This window comes from Ambystoma mexicanum, chromosome 12 (assembly GCF_040938575.1).
Source record: "Ambystoma mexicanum isolate Mex_15411 chromosome 12, UKY_AmexF1_1, whole genome shotgun sequence".
Taxonomy (NCBI): Eukaryota; Metazoa; Chordata; class Amphibia; order Caudata; family Ambystomatidae; genus Ambystoma; species Ambystoma mexicanum.
In genome coordinates, this window is record NC_090936.1 from 1,178,038,517 (window position 1) to 1,178,053,768 (window position 15,252).

Here is a 15,252-nt window from a genome sequence, read left to right on the forward strand (position 1 = left end):
CAACACTGTGCCAACACACAGAGACACATTTATAACCACATCTAACAAGATAGGGAGACTTGTACCATCCGTCCCATGCCCTGAAGCTTAGCCCCTCAACCTATGATACCGGTCAACAGGACGCTGGTAACCATGCCCTGATGAATGACCATCAGGCCTCTTGCAAGGTGCATTCCTCCTGTGTTGCATTGACCTGTAGAATAACCTATTGGAAGATTTACTGAAAAAGGATAATAACATAATGACTGAATGATTGCGGTGTGCATGGTCTAGGGCAAAGAAGTCAGGAAAAGACATTCATCTCTGACACTGGCCGCGGAGGCACACCGACACCGGCCGGATGACCTCTGCCAACTTGTCAGGCCCAGCCCTACCCACGAGGCTGACCAGTGACGTTCTTCTGCCACGACCAACCACCTCGCAGCAGCACCTGTAGTTAGTCATCGCCACCCAATCCCATTTAACTTGTGCCCCCTATAGTATGTAGGTTTTTGATGACGTTTTTTGTAATTATATACGCCTGTCTTTGCGATTGTCAGGCAGAGCGCTCTCGGAGATTTGCAGAGTTCTTTGCATGCCCTATTCTGATTGATAAACTCCCATTTAAGCTCACCCGCACTCTGTCTTGGCTTTATTCCCTATCTGGGAGAGTCCATCATTGTCTCTCATTGAGGGGAGGATCGTGCTGGCTGGGGACGCTCCCTTTCACATCTCAACGAGACACAAATTGAAGTGGTGGACTCCTTCAAATATTTGGGAGTACAGTTGGACAGCTCGAAGAAATCCGGCAGCATGCAAGCTATTTTATGGTCGAAAACCAAAAATCTGACAGCACAGCTGAGATTGGTTGACCGGAAATACGGAAAGTTCTCACTCCAACCAGCTATAAACTACTACAAAGCTAAAATTGTGCCGTCACTGACCTATGGCATGGACGCCATACCTTCAATCCCTCCCTTACTCTGGCAAAAACTGGAAGGTCATATATGGAGAGCCGTCCTGGGTCTACCTAACTCAACTCAATCGCTCCGATCAGGCGAGAACTTGGCCTTCTGTCTCTAAAGGCAGTAGTGGACCATAGCTCTCTTCAGCTATATAGGAAAATTATTCACCCTGAGAGTCTCGGAATCTATCAAATAATGGCAACAGAACTGGAAAAAGGTTTCAATCGGACTATGAACCAGTGGGCTGCGGATCAAAAACAAAAATTACAGCAAATAGTGTGTACTGAAGATGAACTGAAGGAAAACCCAACTATGATAAAAACAAAACTAGAATGCTGGGACTGGATCAACACGACTGATTTAGCATCATCGTACAAACTTCTAGCACACCTTCCAATGAAAACTAACAAATTGAAAGAACCGACGGTGTACTGCAAAAAATACTGTGATAAACTACTGATGAGAACTCTTCTAAAAGCACGCCTAAATGTCTTACCGACTAGAGAAATCTTAGCTATCAGAGGAGGCTTGGAGAAAAAAACTTGTAGACAACTTGCAAATCCCGAGGACATTGAATCGATAAAACATCTACTGATGCGTTGTCCGGCTCTTCAGCCGGCCAGGATCGCCTATTTCTCCTCTTTGACGGCCACCTCCTTCGCGGGGAACGAAGATATCTGGTGGAAGCGCCTGATAACAGGAGAAAAGACTCGATGGCACACGGCTGCCGCAAAACTTCTGAACCTGGCCTTGGAAAGAATAAAAGCGACACCGGAAGTTGGGGTCTGATCGCACCATCAACAAATCTAATTGCAAGGCTCGCATCACTTATCAAACAAAATATGAAAGGACTTCATTCAGATTGGAATGTGCTCTTGTAAAAATCTTTTTATGATTAAATACAAGTAAATAAAAAAAAATTAAAAAAAATAAAAATCCTACAAAATAGGATGGGGTAGATGAACAAAAAAGGGGGAATACCGCTTCTCACCATCCGCTGTCTCACCCCCACTTCCCGAAGACCCCTCACCCAGGTGATCCTCCCGCACTGGTCCACCCCCAGGGTCTGGATCCAAAGGCAATAGCCGTGCCCTGGCCACCTGAGAGAGAGATCCCTCTGGATTCTCACAGAGCGTGCAGGGGCGTACCTTCACCTAGCCTTAGAAAGCAGGTTCCACCATGGGGCCTAAAGCGAGATAATTGCATTGGGGGACAATGTGCATCTGATGTATGAGCTAAGTAATTATGCAAGTGCAATTGGCTATAACACCCTCTATTAGCACCTGGGGGATTGGCACCAGGCAATCAGGAGGCATGGCATGAGGGCTTGCGGCTTTGGTAACAGGCTATGCTCATTTTCAGCCTACTCAGCCACTCTCCAGGAACTCATACTAGTGGGTTGTTAGAGGACAAGCTGTCCTCCCTACTGGATGCTTAACCTATATTATAATATTGCCAGTTCCGTTGAAGACAATGCATTGTCAGAAGGCAATGATGGCTGTTTTAAGTCCTTTTGTCCCAATATTCCAATGTTTCTCCTTTGCTCTGATGGTTTTAAGAAGAACATTCTACCCTCATTGGGCTGAATGTTCCAATAGCAATCATGCCCCCTCCTCTGATCATTACCAGGTGGCAGTGTCTTTTGGCGCTTCTAAACACCCTTGCTTCCCTCTGTTTTTTAACTTGAGTAGAGGGTCTTTATCGCCTTGGAATACCCTTGGAATCTAGTAGCAGGCATTAAAGCTATAAGCATAATGACATGGGGCAATGTATTAGGCGTGGATGCTTGTTTATATTTTATTTCAAAAAGCGTGGCAGGGAAACAATAAGTTCTTCCCAACATAGACTGAGAGGAGCTATAGCTCGGATGCTTCTTGATCCCTGGGAGAGGGGGAGATTGGAAAATGATGGTGCAGACGAGTAATAGGAGACCAGAGTGAAATAAAGCCACAGGCAGGTAAAGTAAGTAAAATTTGGGGTAGCAGCAGAAGGCAATTGGTGTGACGAGCAGCAACCAGACAGTAATCAGTAGCAATGGCTAAAAATCGGATTATTGCAATGAAGGCCTTGTTGGATGTTGTGATGCCAACATTTTACTGCGGGTGCACATTTCCTTTTATACATCTGAATGACATACTGTCAAATAATACTCATCACGGGGACGTAACAATGTCTCTGTGCTATAAACATCTCACAGTACCTCTATTGTATATTCATATTTGTTTAAGGAAATTGTGGAACTGGAAAGGAGAGCTCAAAAGAGTTGTCTATAGATCTAACAAATCGGTCATTAATTAAACCTTTGTATGCTGCCAACCTTTCAGCCAATGATAAGAACATTATAAACATAAATGTGACCATTGTAAAGTCAATTAAAATATAATAGGAACAGCACCTGAATCCGATATTGGTTTAGTATGCTTGGTCTAAAATGCACTGGCTTGTCCTTGCGCGATGTACAATCGTAACTTTTCCAAACTTTGGTTCTCCATAGTGCTTTTGGTCAACTGATTTTGTAGAACGTAATACTACTCATCACCCACGGCACTGTGTGCTGCTTCCAAAACTTTGTATTTTGCTATCCATCTGAGTACATGCACTACAGAGTTGAAATATACACTATATGATTTGTTTGCATGGATTTCCAGGTAACAAGCTCATGACTTACGGTGGATATTGCACAGTGCGAAGGTGGCATCACATGTCAACCCTTCGGATTCCTTTTTCTTCACGTCTTCTTCTTTAGCGCCTTCTTCCAACACGTAGCTTCGATTTGAATATGCATGGGTTTTAGCTCGGGATGAAAAAGTGGTCTTTTCAGCTATTTTCAGTTTTTGCTGACGATGTCTTTCCTATATGTGTGAAAATATTGCAACTTGGGTGACTACGAATAGAGGCAACAGAAAAACATGTTAATCAAAGAATCACCGTGGCGATCAGCAGTGGCACTACAGAAATGATTCCAAAAGCCCTGTTTCCAGCATCTGATTTGCAAATACAGTATCATTTCTATTTGTATACATTCATGTACTGATTGTCTCAAAGACCAATGGCGTTGTGACGAGGTCACTTGTTTGTTACCCATAGACCAAGGCTGGACACTTTGGGAGCAACCCACTGGATGATACAACTTCTGAAGGCGCTATAAGGTGGATATCTCACAGCTCCCTCAGCCATTCCTTGGTTAAGTCCGGGTAACAATCTGTACTAAAGCAGTGAACAGTCCTCTGGTGCCCAGGGGAAATACGTTTCACGTGTGAGGTGAACAAGAATGCTTCTTTGACCCCCGAGTCCAACCCTTGGTTCCTACAGAAACAGAACATCGATCCCAGAACCAGTGTATTACATACACAGCATTAGTACATGATTATTTGGCCCCTGGACAAAGTTCAAAGCATGGAGTGCGAGTCAGAGAGTGGCACAAACCGGACGCTGAGCCAAACAGTACCATACAGCAAACTCCAAAGTTACAAATGCAAGAGCTCACACATCCTGCAAGACCACCAGCTGAAGCTGGAGAAACCCACAAAAGGGAGGAAGTCAGAGCTTTGGGTCTGCGAGCTGCTTTGTTGATACAGCCAGATTCTAACATGGTGGACAGAGTATTTGTTATTTAGAGCTGCAGTGGTCTGTGCACGGGCGGACCCTCAACCATTACGGAAGCACAACACCGTCAGAAAAGCACAACACTGACTACTCTAATGAGAAGGAGGTGAACCCTTAAGCAGTGAGGACCAATCACGCTACACAAAGAAAACGGAGACAGGGACCTGCGAATCAAAGTCCTCACCATTCCAATCACTCTATCAACATTGGTATAAAAGGTGGCAGAAGCCTCTTGACTTGGTGGGTTACACGAGGTTCTTCCTGAGAGAGAATAGTACGACATTGACGAAAGGTAGAGAGGGCAGAATAAGAAGAGCAGAACTTGTGTTGGCCAAACAAAGCAGGCCAAATGGCAAGAGTAAGACAAGAATGAGTAGAACCAGAAAAGCAGAACAGAATCTCATTTGACCAAACCAAGAAGGTTAATTAGAGTTATAGGATACAAATGTGAATTAGCCAGAGGAGCCAGAGTTTAGGAGAAGGCAGGTTGAAGGGGCAGGCAAGAGTGAGCGGTCTGTTGACATGGGCCCATAAACCAGCAGGTACCACACCCTAAGATCCCTGGCCAGTGAAGATGAAGCTAGCTGGGAGCTTTTGCCTAGATGATGATGAAAATAGTTAGGCCGACCGCTCAAATAAAGAAGAAATAAAGTAGACGTGCTTGAACTTGGAAACCCAGGTAGGGTGAGTAAATCGTATGCCTAAACACCTGATAGTGGGGAGATTACCTAACAACCTGATCCAAAAAGAAACCCCATGGGTCAGAGGGGTCCCGCTCAGAGCTTGCAAAGGTATCTGTTGCAAGGCCATTGTCTCTGCCTGTAACCGGACAGGACTGACTGAGACAGAACCTGGCCAAGTCGAGACCAAGGCAGAGACCACATCTAGGACAAATACGCGAGCCACACAACACAACAAAAGCAATATCATCATGAAGTAAATGTGCTGGGACACACTAAAACCCAGGAACTGTGAGTGACTTGCAGTTCGCTTACCCGGGCGGACACTCATGAGCCTGTTTGATAATAGAGTAATAGCATAAATGTTTTCTTACATTAAAAAAATCTATCAAACACAAACATTCAAAATACATTGTAATCATATGATCACAATACATTATTACCAGGACAGCTCCAAAATGATTACATTATATGTACATTAGAATAATTATAAAACTCAAGTTTTAAAATGTTTAAGAAAATATGTAAATATCTTCATGGTTTCGAAGATTTAAAAGGGAGGAGTGTGCTTCATTAACAAGTCTCACTTTTATCCACACTAAAAGGGGCTACGACTTAATAAAAAATGAACTTGGATTTCTTCAAAGAGCCATCACAAGAACAATAATGTGATATTTTTCCACATTTCCTGGTCTTTACCAAAAAAGAAATTGCTAACGGAAGTGCATGCAGGTAACATTTGTTTGATATAAATATAACCTATTCTGACAGTTTTTGAAACATTTTTAAATGATAATTTCTGACAACCAACTGCATAAACAGAGTTCTATTCAAAGAGCTATTAAAAAACACAAACCTCTTTGCTTGCTTTGATCGCCTTGCTCCTAAAAACAAATATGTCTGTGTCCATATATTTGAAAGGATTTTTTGTATAGTCATATTCGTCCTCGTCTTCATCTATTGAAACAAAAATAACAATAATAATAATATCTTTAATGTGTTTTAGTTTAAATAATAAACTTTACACATATACATTTTAATAACATTCAAACTAAAATATACAATATAATGCAATAAAAAGATTAAACATTATCCAAAACAATATAAAAAAATGTTTTAAGAATCTACAAATAGGTCAATACAGTACGATAATACTCGAGTATAGTTCATTCATTGTCTCTTATGTTATTAACAATTTAAGATACACGTAATGTTCTTTCTAATCCAGTAAACATAACATATTAAATAGTAGGGTCTGGCCTCCTTGAAACAGACACCATTTCCCTGTGAAACCCAGGTCTAGCCGAAGACTAACTTTCCTCATATAGATATGTCCAGTTTGTCTTCCACTCTTAGCCAAATAGAGTATAATGCGGTTAGCAAACATATACTATTAGTGTTAACACAGTAGTTCCAAAACAACATGCTCCCTATGGTTTCCCAATTGTGCACATACTTTCCCAAGTAAAATTTTATATCATCGTTCATAACCTGGCATTCAGTGAGGACATGTTTGGCTGTCTCGAGGATTTCCTGGTTCTTACAGAGACGGCAATAGCGTTGTTCTCTGGGGATCTTATCTATTACACCCTTGGTCGTCATTGTGGGGAGGTATTCTATTCTCAGTAATAATATAAACCTTCTGAGCCTATGGGACGGACAGATCATCAGATATTTCTGTGGTTTCTTGAACGTAAATAACCTGTTTTGCACAAATGAATACCTTTTTAATTTACCAAGATGTTCGTAGTTCTCAAGCCAGTCCCAAAGCTCTACCCGTCTCCCCATGCAAGCCTGCATAGCCTCCGAGTAGATCCCTTCACGTTGTTTCCAACAGATTTCACTGAGCAATTGTTCCATTTGTTTTTTAAATTCACTAATGGTATGATCTTTATTATTACTCAGGGCAAATGTCGTTAATAGGGCATTGCCCGTATCATTCATCATTTTTAGGTAAATCCCGGCTCTCTTCCTTAGTATCTGTGCTTTTAATGATATTAGTCCCAGCTCTAGTCTTAGCAGCGACATAGGGATACATGCCGGAAGTCCCAATATCTTTCTCCAAAACTTTCCCTCGATGATTTGTAGCCAATTTAAGTCCATCTTAGTCAGGGATTCCAGGCCATAAATCATCATGGGCACTAATACTTGTATATAAAGATGCCGAGTACCCCATAAGGTAAAACCACCCTGTTTAGTTGTAAAATTTTTAAATAGAGCCGTAACTTGTGCTGCTCTTATTTTTCGGTTGCGTTTACATATATAATAGTCACCTCTGGGTTCAAATTCTATCCCTAGATATTTATATTCCGGCACATAAGAGATTACGACACTATCGATGCGGAGCGAGACACGAGCGGATCTCTTACTTGTGTATCTCATCACGTGTGTTTTCTCAACATTGATAGTAAGCCCATTTTGTTCAGAGTAATCCCAGAGGGCTGAGGCTGATCTACGTAGGCCACTGATTGTGTGATCAAAGATCACCAAATCATCAGCATATGCAAGCACAGAGCAGGGGGTTTTGCCAATACTAGGTGGGCAGTTCTTTACCAGGGCAATAGTCGCAGGGATGTCGTGTACGTATAAGTTAAATACTAAGGGGGCAGTCACACATCCCTGTTTAACCCCCCTATTCTGTTCAACTTCATTCGACATATGGCCTCTGTGGTCTAATTTTAGTTTTACCTTGGTATTCTGATGTAAAAGTCTAAGGTAGTATAATAGGTCATCTGGGCAACCGAGTTTTTGTAGCTTCAGCCAGAGTTTTTCTCGGGGAATGGAATCAAATGCTGCTTTAAAATCTATATATAGTGCATATAGGGGAGGTTGTCCACTTTGTAGGGCTCTAGTACGCATATAGTCCATAACCAAAAGATTATGGGAAGTAGAATAATCTTGCCTAAAGCCACATTGGAATTTACATAGGATATTAGCCCGCTCAATCCAAAGCTGAAGTTTTTTCAGTAAGAGAGAGGCGAATATTTTACTTGTGCTATCCAGCATAGAAAGTAATCTATAATTGTTCGGGTCCATTCGATTGCCTTTTTTATATATAGGTATTAGATGGCTGATTGCCAAGAGCAAGGGACTTTCCCTTCCCTCAGAATCTTCGAGAACAGTATGTTCATTAGAGTGGCCCAGAAGTCCGGATTACTCTTAATTACGACGTTAGCCAGCCCGTTTGGTCCAGGTGCCCTGGAAGATTTCAGCAATTTAATTGCAGTAAGAATGGAATCATAGGAGATATCTATCGTGGGCTCAGTTGGTATATTGCCCAGTGGGATTGTCTCCACGTTTCTGCGCACCAGATTGCGAATTTCCAGGAACCTGGTCCATTCATCACTGGAAATGGGATTAACTATTTGCCGAGTTTTGTTCCCTCTGGCTTCATTAAGAAGTGCCCATATGCTTCGAGTTTTACGAGCGCAGACAGTCTGCACTAACCTTTGCCAGGATTTATTTCTGTCAGAGCTTTTTTTTGCCTTAATAATGGCCCTGTATTTATTCTTCAATTTCTTAGAAATAATATTATAATTGTTCCAGGTTGAGCTAGAGAGCTTAGCTCTTCTTAATTGAGCCCTCAAAGTTCTTTTAGCATCACGGATGAATCTATCGTAAGTGGGCAATTTTTCCTGTTCACTTATCATAGTTCTAGCCGGAGTAGTAGCATACTTGTCAGAGAACAGGTGAATCCAATTCTCGACTCCATCAATGGACATCATCTTATGTTCTTCCAGGTTGGGATAGCAGTATTTATGTATGGCTTCGTCAGCACTTAACACATTCTTATCTGACCATCGAATATATGTCCCGGCATGATTAACTTTTAGGTCACCTATATAACTCAACTGAGTATGTGCTACATGGAAGTCAAAAAAACATGCCATAATAGCATGGTCGCTCCAATTGTTTGGAATTACTATCATATCGTCCACATGGAGCATCATACTAGATGAAACAAAAATATAATCCAGGGTACTGCTCACGGAGCCATTGCTCCATGTATGTCTGCCAGGATGATCACTTTTAGTGCGGCCGTTTACCATCGCAAAGTCCCAGTTATAGAAAAAGTGCTCCCAATCTAGACCTTCACCCTCTATTTTATTATGTTTCATAACACATTTTTCATACAGCTTTGGGTTGGCCGTTTTCCATTCCCCCCCCAACATATGGGTGTTAAAGTCTCCAACTACACAGATATCTACATTCCCTTCAATGGTTGACCAGCTGGCTAATAGCTCATGTAACGCTTCCTGTAGGGACTCTTGACATGCTGCCCCCGGTGGATTGTATAAACACACAACCAAATACTTTACAATAGGCTTCCTGTCTTTATATACTATCTCGACGGCCACCATTTGATCATCTTGCCTCCCATCAATCCTTGTTGACCCTAGCCAATTAGCAACACCAATCCATAGCCCCCCAAAGGGCCGTCCTCTAACAACTCGTTTAGCATAAACCTGGTATCCCTTAAACCCATCCAAAAATAAGGGGTTCATTGCAAATGTTTCTTGTAGACAAATACAGTTATAGCGAGATAATTGGGCAATTGAACCCGCTTCATTTAAGAGATGGGAAAAACCCCTGCAATTCCATGATGCCAGCGTTAATTTTCAGTGCTCATATTCAACCTTAGATAAAGCCTCCGTCAACCATTTCAATACAGATTGGATCTCGATCTTGTCCATCTTTTTTCCAATTTGCAAATTGGGACAGGCATTTGCTAGACTGTCTGTAACATTTTCAGTCTTTGGACAACAGGGCTCATTGTATTTCATTTCAGCATCAACCTCAATATCCACTGTTTTCAATTCTTTTTTATATGTCCTTAATAATTGGGCAGTAGATATGAATTTACAATGCAGAGCTGAAACCTTAGGATATGATCCTGTCAAGGGCTCAAGAAATTGAAAGACTTCTGATTGCAATACTCTCAATTGAGGAACAGAGAACAGTCTCTTCAAGAATTCAGAACGTGAGAGCCAGGCGCTTTTGTCAGTTTGATATAAATTTTTGATAATGCAAGTGCGATTTCCCCATACTACATCGTTCTCTTTTATAGTATCTATATCAATAAAAGCTGAATTGTGGGGACTACCATTTTCACTCGCTATCTTAAGCGCCTTCTCTGTGATAACATCGTCATCAGGTATGGTTTCAGTTATTGAATTTTCAAGTTCCATTGCTCCGTCAGGAATTTCTACGTTCTCTGCAATCAGCCAACTCGTTAAGCGGCCATTTCCTATAGTCCTTCGTTTCTTCGCCCGGGCGGCTCTTTTTTTTTGCTTTTTTAGAGCGATGGGTAGGCTTATCCGTCACTGATGTGGGAGACCCATGGCTACTTGATCTAACCCCACCAGTTGCTTGCTTAGCCACCCTATGCTGCTTGCGAGTAGATGGTGTATTTGCTGTTATAGCAATATTGGGATCAGGGAGTTGGCATTCATGCAATTCATTTGCTATTAAGATGGCTTCGGATAAATTACCATCTGCCTCTTCAACCAGATCCCGTCTCTGGTCGTTGACACTCATCAATGTATTTGTATTTGCCAATATGCGTCCCGACATCTGCAATAATATTTTTAGTGCAAACTGCAGGGATGCCACAGAAGCTTGTAATTCGGCAATTTCTGGCAAGTCAGAGTAATTCCTGCTGGCCGTCTCTGTTTCCCTGTCCAAGGATGTATCTATGACTAGGTTAGGTGATGTAGATAGTCTCTCCAGTGTCCCAGCTTGATGGAATATTTTATCACTGACTTTGGTCTGACTCTCTATCACAGGAAGATCAGTGTTCTCCGAGGGGACTACTGTCTGAGGAGTCATGCCCCTTTGTATGTTTAAGCATAAGTCCAATAGGGAATTATTGTTGATATCTTCAAAATTAATCGAACTACCAAGATTAGAAGTGTTGATCACTGGTTCCAAAGGTGTCTCGAGGGCTGTAGAATTGACATCAACTGGTAAATTTAAAGGAAAAAGCCTGTAATCTTTCCTTGGTCTATGGGAATTGCCTTCTTGCCTTTGTTCCTCTTATTTTTGGATTCTTCCATTATGGGCATCATAGCTGGTTCCTGTTGTTTCTTCCTTAGATTGTATTTGGATATGGCAGATTTTTTAGAGGGAGCCATCCGCACTATTCTGGAGCCCACAGGCTAAATTAATCCAATTACGTAGTTAATGGGAAAATCCCCCCCGACTCCTTTGAAATCAATGGCTTAGGTTGCCATTAAAGTCTCCCCAATCCAGCAAATTTATAGGGAGAAGGTCACAGACGGTATAGATGACAATGGTGACTGGTGCACCCGATGTGCTCGCTTTTATTACAATCAGGCAAGCCATCCCCACTACTAAAATCAGAAAGAGGTAGCAAGCCGCGATCAAAGAGGTATCCGATTCACACTTTAGCACCACCAACTCTTGGGTACACCCGGAAATTCCCCCTAAAAGCTTGATGGAAGTGCACCAGAAAGCGGTTCAAGGCGCCTCCACTAATTGATGGCCAGGTTCGCCAGCAATCACTACACACCTTCCCCGCTCACGGTGCACAGTCACTATATCGCGGTATATTCACCAATAGCAACAGCAATGTTGCGTTACGCGGCAGCGAGGCTTTACTTATAGGACCGAAGACCGACCTGACCGCCTCCCTCAGGTACTGAGCCGCTCGTGAGCATTACCAGTAGCAAGTCCGATATCGAGGGACCGCCTCTTCTTCCTCCAGCTCACGGCGGCCGTCCTCACCCGCACCTCGCCGCGCCGCAGCGCTTAGATGGAAAGGGGGGCCAAAAGAAGCGATAGCACAGAGTCACTGCGCACAAGCACACTCTGTCAATCTTGCCACGGAGCCACGGAGCCACACTACTCGGCTCGGCTCGCTCGCCCAACCTACGTCCACTTCCGAGGCGAGTTAACAGAGTAAAGGACCCAGCCTCAAGCCGCGCCTCACGTGATACGCAAGACGCACTACACGTCTCCTCCGAGTGGCCGCTTCCGAAGCAGTCAGTCTAGTAAAAATAACAATGAAAATATGTTACTTGCTATTATTCTCTACAATTTCAACAAGTTTACATTTCCCACAACAAAATCAATTCAATAAAAAAGGAAAGAGAGTCTCTCATTGTTTCTCTCTCATACAACCTCTACTGAGGGCAAGTGCATCTCACATTAACTGAAAATGGAGCTCAATTTGCTCCATGATGAAATTTGGCGCAGAGAGCAGTTATGTGTAAACATACACGTAGGTGGCTCCTCGCTTGAAAATGGTGGTCATTTTCACAGGAGAGTGCAAATGTACACCGCCTTTTGCCCTGCGCATTTGCACTCTGCCATGAAAATGAGTAAACGTTGCCTACCGTGCTCGCATGGCAGGCAGCATTTAATTGTAATGATAAACATTGCATGCCACTCGCGCATGGTAAGTAAGGTTTAAAGCAGGCAGTTTTTACAATGGATCCCTAGGGAGTCGCCCTTCTTTATGCTGGTGCATAAAGCCGACGGGCTCCACGGGGATCCCAGCATCTGTGCCACCACGAAAATTCATGCCGGCGCAATCGCTTGGGCATTTGTATAGTGGGGAGGAAGGGAGTGTTGGGGGCGGGTCAGAGCCCCCACGCGGTCCCGTAAGCCCCCTCACCCAAGGACTCACACGGGCACCAGTCCTTCCAGTTCGGGCTTCCCGGTCGCTCTACCGCGGCCGGGAACGCCCCCTTTATTTATACAAACTGCGGCGGCGTGATACGTCACGCCGCCGCGTGCGCCCGTCATCGGGCGGCGCCACACTCCTCCTTTTCCGGGAGGAACAACAGAACGCAATAACATTAACTTTATTAACCAGAAAATCACACATCTACTTTAAACGCTACTGCACACCCAAAGACAAAACCCCTTTAATGTCATCCACCCAGATCTGCTCACCCCAGTTCACTAGCCATTTGTCCCACGACATATTCGCTGAGGTAGGCAGGTTTCCCTCGCCCAGCCCTCTGGGGGTACCTCCTGCCTACCTCCGGCACGTGACGTCCTTCCACCGTCTCTCCCCGGACGGGGGATTCGGGCGCCGCTTCATAGAGGCCTCCGTCAGCCGGCGTGTCTGGTGGATCCGGTTCAGGTGGGGTGTCAGTTCGTGGATCACCCAGCTTCTTGAAGAAGCTCACGTTTCGGGTGACAGCTGATCGTCCATCCGAGGCCGTCACCATGGACCCCTTCACCGCCACTACATCCAGGGGCTCCGGTTCATAGGGGAGTGATAGCTTCCCGTGGGGGTGTCGATTACGGATGAGGACCTCATCCCCTAGTTCAAGTCTCTGAGGGCGGAGACCCCGGCGCAGGTTTTCTTGTTCAATTCGGACTCGCCTTTGAGCCTCTACCCGCTCATTATCGATGACCCCCGGTTCTTTCTCCCCAACTTCCGGCAGCAGCCCCCGGGGGCATCTCTTGAATAACACCTCTGCCGGAGCCACTCCCGTAGCTGCATGTGGGGTGGTGCGGTACACCCGAAGGAACTGATAGAGGGCCCGTTGTAAAGATTGGCCCTGCCCTTGAGCAATCCGGAAGGTTTTGTTTAGGGTCCGCATCAGTCTCTCTGCATCCCCGTTCGCTCGAGGCCACAGGGGGGATATCTTCCGGTGTTGTATTCCGCAGCTCTCCAGCAGCTCGGAGAATCGCTCACTTTGGAAGGGCGATCCATTGTCGGAGCATAGGGTGTGGGGAAAACCATGGGCCGCAAACTTTTTCTCCATCGCTACCACCACATGCTCAAAGGCCACTGAGTCAACGAACTCCACTTCGGGGTATCTCGAGTATTCATCGACTAGCACCAGGAAATGGGTACCTACTGATGTTGAGCCAAAGTCGGCGTGGACGATCTCCCACGGCCTCGTGCCTCGGGGCATGGCCTCAATGGCAGGTTCACGTTGCAGAGGGGAGGCCGCCTGACACCATACGCAGGCCGCCACAAAGTCATCCACCCTTTTCTCTAACTCTGGAAACCAGACCTTTGAGCGGAGCCGCGCCTTGGTCTTGGCGGCGCCCTGATGTCCATGGTGGGCGAGATGGATCACCTCCGCCACCTTTGCCTGTGGGACAACAATCCTGTCACCCCGGAGCAGCAGCCCAGAGTCCGAGAACGACAGCTCCTCCTTTACCTTCCACAGCTGCTCCAATACTGTTTTGGCTTCTTGCGTGCGTCCGGCCCCTGCTTCGAGGATGGACTTCCATGACCCACTGTGCATTGAGTCTTTTAGAATTCGAAAGCACTCGTCCTCAGCTGCCGCAGCCTCCAACTCCTCTAGGGACATCGCGTTTGGTGTTGCCGCTTCCACCACCATGCGAACATGACTGTCCGCTTCCTCTCCGCAGGTGTCATATCCCTCTCCCCCGCACACTCCCGGGTGACGAGATAGATAGTCCGCGGCATTGTTGGCCCCGGGCCTGTACACCAGGTTAACAGAATATTCCAGGAGGGCGAGCATCCACCTCTCGATTCTCGCCGGTGGTTTCGAAGAGGAGCCCACCAGGATCGGAAGCAGTGGTTTGTGGTCAGTAACCACCATCACCGGGCGTCCCAGGACGTAGAGCCGGAAGTACCTGCAGCCCCACAGCACCGCCAAGGCCTCCCGCTCGATCTGGGAGTACCTCTGTTCAGTCTCAGTGAGGGCCTTGCTAGCATATGCTATGGGTCGAACACTCCCATTGCGGTCCACCTGCGTCAGCACTGCTCCCAACCCGAAAGGACTTGCATCGACCACGATTTCAGATTCTAATGCTGGGTCGAAGAATGCCATCGTGTCCTCCGCTGTGAGGGCACCCTTAATGTCCTCGAAAGCGGCTTGTTCAAGGGGGCCCCACTGCCATGGTGATTCTTTCTTGGTCAGCGCCCGGAGTGGCTCAGATCTCGACGCCAAGCTCTGGATGAACCGCCCACAGTAAGTTACCATCCCCAGGAAACTCCTCACGTCGGTCACCGACTCGGGGGCTTTCGCCGCCTTGATGTCCTGGACCTTTTTCGGGTCTGGCGG

The 15,252-nt window shown here is 45.3% G+C and overlaps 1 protein-coding gene across 1 annotated transcript in view; it reads right to left on the reverse strand.

The window, feature by feature from the left end:
- The window catches only part of CCDC38 (coiled-coil domain containing 38), a 1,810,821-nt gene that overhangs the window by 1,093,476 nt on the left and 702,093 nt on the right, over window positions 1–15,252 (reverse strand). Inside the window, exons 5-6 of the mRNA XM_069629826.1 lie at window positions 6,087–6,187; window positions 3,613–3,796 (exon numbers count right to left, since the gene is read on the reverse strand). Coding sequence (XP_069485927.1) covers window positions 3,613–3,796; window positions 6,087–6,187 — 285 coding nt within the window. The remainder of the gene's footprint in view (window positions 1–3,612; window positions 3,797–6,086; window positions 6,188–15,252) is intronic.